General features: G+C 42.9%; 1 protein-coding gene across 7 annotated transcripts; it reads right to left on the bottom strand.

The window, feature by feature from the left end:
• Positions 1–3,559: 3,559 nt before the first annotated feature.
• On the bottom strand, positions 3,560–7,238 carry LOC100281584 (BRASSINOSTEROID INSENSITIVE 1-associated receptor kinase 1). Of its 7 annotated transcripts, none has more exons than XM_008649592.4 (11): positions 6,884–7,237; positions 6,496–6,628; positions 6,313–6,384; positions 6,036–6,179; positions 5,889–5,960; positions 5,742–5,801; positions 5,384–5,625; positions 4,939–5,280; positions 4,340–4,719; positions 3,990–4,232; positions 3,673–3,923 (listed from the first exon to the last, which is right to left on the bottom strand). In XM_008649592.4, the coding sequence occupies exons 1-11, from the start codon at positions 7,011–7,013 to the stop codon at positions 3,897–3,899; spliced, it is 1,845 nt and encodes a 614-aa protein (XP_008647814.1). In that variant the 5' UTR covers positions 7,014–7,237; the 3' UTR covers positions 3,673–3,896. The 7 variants fall into 7 exon arrangements, 6 of the variants coding, with proteins under 6 accessions (NP_001147975.1, NP_001398761.1, XP_008647814.1 ...); XM_035959574.1 differs by lacking the exon at positions 6,884–7,237 and adding an exon at positions 6,728–6,877; XR_004849950.1 differs by having other exon boundaries at positions 3,678–3,923; positions 4,309–4,719; positions 6,884–7,238.
• Positions 7,239–9,606: the final 2,368 nt, after the last annotated feature.

Here is a 9,606-nt window from a genome sequence, read left to right on the forward strand (position 1 = left end):
TTGCTGTTTATGGTCTAGCTCAAGATGATTTAAAGAATAATTTCTTAACAGAATTTGTAAGTGCGTGTGGTGCTGAAACACACCCTTTTATCATAGGGGGATTTCAATATTATGTGCAGAGCCGAAGACAAAAGTAATGAAAAGTTTTGCTATCGATGGCCTCATTTATTCAATGCTATCATTGAGAATTTAGAATTGCGGGAAATCTATATGGTGGGTCGACAATTTACTTGGGCGAATGACTTGGTTTCACCCACTTTTGAAAAGCTAGAAAGGGTGTTAATGACCCCAGAGTGGGAACTTAAATTCCCTAACGTAACACTCCAAGCGCTTGACAGATCTCGGTCTGATCATACGCCTTTATTACTTAATGACAAAGTTCCCATGTGCCTGGGAATCACTTTGACTTTAAATTTGAGTTAGGTTGGCTCATTAGAGAGGGTTTTTATGATATGGTTAGTTCTATTTGACAACAAGAATATAGAGGAGAATCTGCCATATAGATATGGCAGAACAAGATCAGAGCCCTTCGACGTTACCTAAGGGAGTGGGCAAAGAATTTTGCCGGGTCAACAAAAAAGGAGAAGAAGCAACTTTTAGAGTTGATCGATGATCTTGATAAAAAGGCAGAAATTTCTTGCTTATCGCCTAACGAGGTTAGCACTAAAGCCTATGCTAATGATAGACTAGCTAGTATTTTGAGAGAGGAAGGAAGTTTGGCTCTTCCAAAGGGCTAAGGTCAAGAACCTTCTCGACGAGGATGATAACACAAAATATTTCCATCTAGTGGCTAATGGCAAGCGCCGGGTGACAGAGAATTTATTCATTACAGGATGATGGTGGTTCCTGTATAGTAGATGAAGAAAATCTTAAAAAACATATTACGAGCTATTACAAAACTCTATTTGGTAAACCATCCATAACATCTATCGACCTTGATGAAACTAATACTCATGACATTCCTCAAGTCTCGGATTATGAGAACAAAATGTTAACGCTAATTTTACTATAGATGAAGTTAAAAATGTGTTTTTTAACATTGAGAATAATAAAGCTCTTGGACCAGATGGTTTTCCAGTTGAGTTTTATCAAGTGTTGGGAAATTATTAAAAATGATCTGATTGCGTTGTTTTAGGACTTTCATAAAAATTCTCTATCGGTCTACAACTTAAACTTTGGAGTAATTACTTTAATCCCAAAGAAATATAACATGATTAAAATCAAGGATTATAGACCTATATGCTTACTTAACTTTTCATTTAAAATCATTACTGAACTCCTCACAAATAGGATAGGTCTAGTAGCAGACAGAATTGTCAGTCCCTCTGAGACAGTTTTTATGCCCGGTCGTAATATCCTTGAAGGGGTTATTATCCTTCATGAATCCATCCATGAATTACAGAGAAAAAAGTTGGATGGTGTTATACTTAAATTAGATTTTGAAAAGGCTTATGATAAAGTAAAATAGAATTTTCTCCAGCAAGCAATGCATATGAAGGGATTCTCTCTATCTTGGTGTGCTTGGATCCAAAAAATAATTTCTGGTGGTCACGTTGGAGTTAAAGTGAATGATGACGTATGCCCTTTCTTTTGTACTTATAAGAGCCTTCATCAAGGGGATCCTCTATCATCAATTTTGTTCAATATTGTTGCTGATATGCTAGCAATTCTTTTCGCAAGAGCGAAAGAGGAAAATCAGTTCCATGGAATTGTACCGTATTTGATTCCAAGGGATTTGTCTATCCTTCAGTATGCTGATGATACAGTAATTTTCTTAGACCACAATCTTGATCATGCTCAGAATATCAATCTTCTTTTGACGGTATTTGAGCAATTGTTTGGTTTAAAAATAAATTTCCACAAAAGTGAGCTTTTTTGTTACGGGATGGCTAAGGATCATGAGTTGCAATATTCACATCTATTTGGTTGTGCAATTGGGTCAATGCCTTTCAATTATCTAGGAATTCATATGATTCATCAAAAATTGAGAAATAGTGACTGCCAAGGTGTCATAGATCGGTTTGAAAAGAGACCGAGTACTTTGAAGGCCAAATTTTTTATCTTCTGGTGGCCGATTGGTTTTAATTAATTCTGTGTTAAGTAGTCTTCCTATCTTTATGATGTCTTTCTTTGATATTCCGATAGACATTTTGAAAAAGCTAGATGTTATTCGGTCCAGATTCTTATGGTAGAGAAGAAATGGTAAAAGGAAATATAGGTTGGCCAAGTGGCACACCGTTTGTCAGCCCAAGTCGATAGGAGGTCTAGGCGTTCCTAATTTGGCTATAAAAATATTTGCCTACTCAGTAAGTGGATCTACAAATTACTCAATAAGGATGGGATGTGACAACAATTACTCAAAAATAAATATCTAGGAGATAAATCCCTTACTCAAGCATCGAGAAGACCGAGTCATTCACATTTCTGGTCAGGCCTAATGAATACTAAGGATCATTTCCTTCGATGGGGTCACTTTCAAGTAAGGGATGGTTAAGCCACTAGATTCTGGAAGAATAATTGGTTAGCCAGTTGACCTTTTAGAGAACAATTTCTAAATCTGTTTAATATAGTGCGTAATAAATTGGCCTTGTTGTGGAAGCTTTTTAGATACGAATATAAATTTATCTTTCCGCCGAGCAATTATGGGAGTTAAATTAGTGGAATGGCACAATATGTTATCCTTGCTATCTTCGGTTCATTTGAATCCGACTAGGGATAAATTTGTTTGGGATGGTCATAAAAATGGAATTTTCTCTGTCCAATATATGTACCATATTTTAATGAATAAACTCAACAACAGTCGGAATAAGATGCTTTGGAAACTTAAGCTCTCTTTGAAAATAAAAGTTTTTTTGGAATTTAGGCCGGGGAGCGATTCTAACTAAAGATAATCTATCTAGAAGACGTTGGAATGGTAGCTTGACTTGTAGCTTCTGCAACCGAAATGAGAGTATACACCACCTCTTTTTTGATTGCTATATTACCAAAATCATATGGAGAATAATTTATTTTGCTTTAAAAATAGACACGCTCGTGAACATTAATCATATTATCGGGTCATGGGAAAGTAATAGAGGTCTGGTATACAAAAATGTATTACTCATTGGTATATCAGCATTATTTTGGTCTATTTGGCTTAGTCGAAATGACGTGATTTTTAATCATAAACTAATACCATCAATTGTATAGGTTATTTTTAGGGGTGCTCACTAGTTTATATTATGAAGACTTTTACAGAAGGAGTAAACCCATCAACAAACCCTCGATGTGTGCTAAGCTTTAGAGGTGGTGGCGATGGAAGTCTTTGTGAACCATGGATGACGATCAAACGCAAGACTTGAGGATGGCTAGTGTTAGCCATAGTCATGTTTTTTTTGTTTCATCGAGCTATTTCATTATACAAGTAACTTGCATAACTGTTCATTGATTCAATAAGTATCATGTAATGGTTGTACGCATCACAATACAAAAAGCCGGAACTTTTGTTTCTATTATAAAAAAATGCAATTGCATATTTCGATTCTATGTTGTGAGTCTCATGAAACACTCAGGTCTTTGAAACGCATGCTCGAAAAATTGAATAAATTTGAAGGCTCGGCAGAATGTTTCATTTATGTCAAAATCAGCTAAGGACTCTGATGAGATTTCACTATTTCAGAACCTGTTGCACTCTGAAATGAACAATGAAAAGCTCTTTTTTACTTGGTCTTATTGTCTCGACTACTAATTCTGTAAATATCCAAATCAGTACAAACCTCACACGCTCTTCTTTTTGTACAGTTAATCTAATACACATCTATAGCTAGCTATTCTAGTATGGTAGTCCACACAGGATTCTCGGTCCTTAATATGCATGCTGTACAAAGTGCAAACTGGCGGCGGCGTCGTCGTCATCATCATCTCGGGCCCGACAGCTCGACGGCCTGCACCAGCAGCGACGAGTCGTCGGTAAGGTCAGAGTAGCAGCGGCTGAAAGTGAAGTCAGGCACCTTGAACTCGTGCGAGTCCGCGCTCTGCGACTGCGAGTGCGAGGCTTCCCACCGCTCTGCGAGCCCTTCCCCTGCTTCCAGCATCCGGACCACCTCCGACATCTTCGGCCGGTGGCCGGGAAGGTACTGCGTGCACAGCAGCGCTACTCGCACCATCTCCTCTAGCTCCATCTTGTCGTAGCCGCCCCTCAGCCCCTGGTCCACCAGCACGTCCAGCTTCTTCTCCTGGTGCGTCTTCTTCACCTGATGAATCAAACAACGAAACCGATCGACATGACTCTCGTTGTTCCGTTCGATGGGTTAAAAAAACACGCATGACCTGTAGATTAATTTTTTTCGGTTTCGTATACCCAGTCCAGCATGGCTCCCTTCTGGTTTGCCGTCTTCCCAAACTCCAGCGCCGTCTGACCGGTGACGAGCTCCAGCAGCAGGATGCCGAACCCGAAGACGTCGGTCTTCTCCGACGACTGGCCAGTGGAGAGGTACTCGGGCGCGATGTGGCCGACAGTGCCCCGCACCGCAGTGGTGACATGGGAGTCCCGATGGTCGAGGAGTTTAGCGAGCCCGAAGTCACCGACAATGGCCTCGCAGCAGTCGTCTAGCAGGATGTTGGCAGCCTTGACGTCCCTGTGTATGATCTTGGGGTCGCACTGCTCGTGCAGGTACAGCAGCCCCCTCCCTGCCCCGAGAGCTATCCTCTTCCTCGTCACCCAGTCCAGAGGTGGCTTCCCTGTAGGCGTAGCGATCATTGTGGAATAAAGTGAGGATAGGAATCGTATGCTTGTGGTACTGCTAGCTGTGCCAACATTTGTCAACTGGAAGGAAGAATAAGGAAGTGCTAGCTAGAATCCGATTCCAGTCACTTTCCGAAGAAGAAGAGAGAATCTGTTCTGCACTACTGCAAGTTCACATTGGAATCTTGAGAAGAAGAAGAAGAAAAAAAGCTTACCTTTGAGGCGCGACGCGACGCTTCCATTAGACATGTATGGATAGACCAGCAACCTCTCTGTGGCGGTCATGCAGAACCCATAGAGCCTGAGAAGGTTTCTGTGCAGTGCCAGGCTGATCATCTCGACCTCGGTTTGAAACTGGGCCTCGCCGCCCGCGGCGTTGCCGTCCTTGAGTCGCTTCACGGCCACAAGAGTTCCGTCAGGGAACTGCCCTCTGTAGACGTATCCAAAGCCACCTTTTCCCAGTATGTTCTTGCTGCTGAAGTTGCCTGTCGCAGACTGAAGCTCCCTGAACTGGAACCTCTTCACGTTCCCGAGGCTAACGTTCTCCATGTGTTGATCTGCATGTGGCCAGCCAATCCATTCCGAGAGCAGTTTCATCATTAACTGTTAACCTCCCAGCAGGCTACAAAATGATAGAGCCATAGAGGGAGGTCTCCTTACCATCGACATCAAAAAGGACCTGCCGGTTTCTACGATGCCTCCACCAGAACAGAAACCCGGCAGCGAGGACGAGGAGGCCGATGCAGCCAATTGCGGTACCAAATGCAATTGCAAACTTATGGCTTTTAGACATTATTGCCGGAGGCAGTGAGCTGTTGAGGTTGTATGGCGGCATTGGGGCAGTCCCATAGCAATCTCTCTCGGCGTTGTTGGTGCCGCAGATGAGAGGATTCCCAACTATGCTGCAAGAACATCAATGGAAGAATAGCCTTCAATCTAACATTTCATGTTCAAGTGTCATATTCGTCGGATGTGAAATTTATATTATGAAGTGGCAGACACAAAATTCTAGCCTTACTTGAATGTTCTTGCCAAAGATCCCGGCACTGGACCACTCAGATTATTATATGACAAGTCTCTGAAAGACACGGTGGTGTACAGTGAGAACAAACCCAAAAACAATATAATAGCAAACACAAATTAAACAGTGAGAAACTATACTCACAGGAAAACAAGCTGGGACAAATTAGCTGATGCTGAAGGGAATGGGCCAGACAGGGTGTTGTTGTTGAGCCTCCTGGACATGGCAACAAACCCAGGTTATCATAGCTGGAGAAGAGAAGTACATAATGAGAGGCTTGCATGCACTCACAAGTACTGCAGGCTCTCAAGGTTGCCCACAGAAGTGGGGATTGCGCCATACAGGTGGTTGCTAGAGAGATCAAGTGTCCTGAGCTTTGTAAGCTTGCCGATCTCTGCTGGGATTAGGCCGGTGATGTTGTTGTTCTGCAGGAGACTGCAGCAGCAGGGAAGGGAAGCAAACGATCAACCTCGCTCCAGCCAAAAAAAAAAAAAAAAAAAGGAACCACACCACACGTCCATGCACACTGACTGAAAGCAGAAACGCGAGAAGGAAGTAACACACTCACATAGTCTCAAGATTCGTCAGGTTCCCTATGCTTGGGGAGAGCAGGCCAGAGAGGTTCTGACCTGGGACCTCCCTGCCAAACGATCAAACAGCCACAAACATCGGTAGTAAGAACACATGGACACGGGGAATGAGTTGTGCAGATGGGATGGGAGATCGATCGAGGGAGTGGAATGATGCTTACAGTCCGGTGACGAAGTTCTCTAGCGAGCAGCTGACTGTGGTCCAGCTGCAGGGATCCACGGAGTCCTGGTCCCAGTTCTTGAGCACGCCGTGGGGGTCCTTGAGCGTGTTCTTGATCGTCATCAGAGCTTGCACTGCACAACATCATACACACATATACCAGAGAATTAACCCAGTGAGCTGAGGTCCCACCAATGCAACTAAGAAGCAACGCGACGACGAAGACAGCTGACAGTGAGTGGAGTCCTTGATTTTCATTTCTATTCGCCGTCGAAAACAACGATTCTGTTTGAGGCAAACGAAACAGAGATAGAAACTGGTACTGCTGTAGTCGCAGAGTACGTGAGGAAACAGGAAAGAAGGAAAAGGAGAGAGAGAGATGACAGAACCTTCAGGGTTGACGCCCTTGGGGGAGAGGAGGGCGCTAGAGCTACAAGGGGAGGAGACGATAAGCAGCAGCAGCAAGAGTAGCATCACAGGAGGGGAGGGGGGAGAAGAAGATGGTGGCGCCTCCTCCATTGCCGAAGGGAGGCAGCTAGAGGTGGGTGGAGCTGGAGCCAAGAGAAGAGAAGAGAGCGAGAAAGAGTGGCGGCCGGTCCTCCTGCGTGCAATGTGGTGTGGTATGTTCAAACATGGAACAAGCGTGAGGCCAAGCAAAACATGCAAACGCAGTGCAGGTGGGGGTGCGGTGCGGTGCAGTGCAGAGGGCAGGGCAGCCTTCTCTCTCCCCCACGCCACAGTGAGTCCATACAGAGAGAGTGGGAGAAAGGCAGCTAGGCAACCAAAGCCGAGCGAGATGGCAGTGGCACTGTGGGGGCAGTGCGCAACGCAACGCAACGCACGCAGAGACAGACAGAGACAGGACACACAGGCAGCCCCCCTCCCTGGGGCCATGTCAGTCAGAGGCAAATGACACAAAAGAAGATGCCTGCGCTCCGGCAGGAGCAGGACGCAAGAGCACAAAAGCAGGGGAGGGTAAGCCAGGAACAAACACGCCTGCCACCTGAAAACTGAGATATAATACAATGGACGATTTCTTTTCAGTCCGAATTTTTTTACTCCTTTTGTTTATGTGTCTTTTTTTTTTTGTCTTCTGAGGAAGACGGAGAGGAGAAAAGGGAAATGTGAATTAAATACGCTCCATGTTTCTAGGAACACAAGGTCATGTCAAGACAAAGGAGAGAAGACCAATGGAAGAGTTTTCTTTTTCAGGCTCGACTCGTTTCCTTTTTGTTTCTTTTTTGTATATAGGGAATTCCAGGCCTCAACGGAAGCCCCGAGAGAAAGAAGAGAAAAAAAAATGCACACATAATATTATTGAAGTGTCAGCTTGACTACCATTTTCTACTAGAATAATAAGTAATAATATCTAATAAATGTATAAACTTGTAGCACTTCTCATGATAAATCATCACATGAATTTTTGTTTTCTAAACTAAAAATAAAAAGCAAAAGCGTCAAAACTTCAAACAGATTTATGTCAAAGCATCAAGTTTTAGGTACAAGGAAAACAAAGACTATTATGGCTAGTTTGGGAACCCCATTTTTCCAAGAGAAATTAGTTCATTATTTTTTTGAAAAAATTGGAGTTCTCCAACCCTTAGACTTTATTTGGTGTGGATATTGGGCTGGAGGAATTGAATTGAGTGCCAATACCAATTCGGCTTTACAATGAAAAATAGGTTCAATACTAAATCGTAGATAAAATTGGTAGCTAGAATAAAGTAAGCTTATAATACCAAATTATGTTTGGTTGTACATACATTGAAATGACCAGCTCTCTTCCTCTTTTTCTCTCCTTGCACATGAGATCTCCGCTAGGGCTCACCCTCGACGAGATCTCCTCAGCTTGCCCTCCCTCTCCAGCCACCTCTCTGCTTGAGTATTGTGTCAACCAGGTCCCTTCCGCGTCTTAAGATCACATAGAGGGGTGAATAACTGATTCTACAAAAATAGCTTACAACAATACAAACTTGGTCTAAAAGTTAAAGCTAATGCAAATTTAACCAAGTTCGAGAGGAGAGAAATAGAGAGATTCTCTTCACTTGATTGCTCTAACAAGATATGGATCTAAATTTAGAGTTCTCAAAAAATTCTAATTTTTTGTATGTTAGTTTAGCTAGAAAAATGTCTGTGTCAAAATTAGAGACATTTTATTACTTGTTGATAAGTTTTTATAAAAAATGTACAATTGATTTAGTTGGTAATTAGAAGAAAGACCAATTAACTTACTTAATAAAGTCAAAAAAAATTAATAGTTTATTAATAGTATTATTTAACTCTAATAATATTTTTAGAATTAGAAGATAAAAACGAAAGAGACAAAAATATTAAGGGGTTGCTTGGTTTGCTGCCTAAAGCGACACAACATGTCTAACTTTTCTGCGTAAGGTTAGGCAAACTGTGGTGCCTTGAGTAGAAAACCAAACATGTTGTAAGCTATTTTTATGTAGTTTATATTTTTAGTAATTATCTATTAGTCCTCAAATTTTAGAAAAAATAGAGCGAACATAATATATGCTATTTTTCAAACTAGGTGAAGTTTCGGCCGGTAATTACTGAACGATCTTCAGTAATTATCAGTAATAACTAAATGGTATTCAGTAATTATAGGTAATTACTAAAGATGGTTCAGTTATTACTAGTTGGATAAAGTTTCACTTAGGATAACAAATAGCGCTAGCCACGGATATAATATATATTTGTCGGGGACCATAATTAGGGGTACCCCCAAGACTCCTAATCTCAGCTGATAACCCCCATCAGCACAAAGCTGCAAAGGCCTGATGGCTCAGTCCACTCAAGGGACACGATCTCGCCTCACCCGAGCCCAGCCTCGGGCAAGGGCAGCCGACCCCGGAGGATTCACGTCTCGCTCGAGGGCCCCCTCAAGCAACGAACACACCTTCGGCTCGCCCGAGCCCCAGTCTTCGCCGAGAAGCAACCTTGGCCAGATCGACACGCCAACCGACCGTATCGCAGGAGCATTTAATGCAAGGATGGCCTGACACCTTATCCTGACGCGCGCTCTTCAGTCGACAGAGCCGAAGTGACCGCGGTCACTTCGCCGCTCCACTAACCGACCTGACAAGAAGGCAGCGCCGCTTGCGTC

The sequence above is a fragment of the Zea mays genome, chromosome 6 (assembly GCF_902167145.1).
Source record: "Zea mays cultivar B73 chromosome 6, Zm-B73-REFERENCE-NAM-5.0, whole genome shotgun sequence".
Lineage (NCBI taxonomy): Eukaryota > Viridiplantae > Streptophyta > Magnoliopsida > Poales > Poaceae > Zea > Zea mays.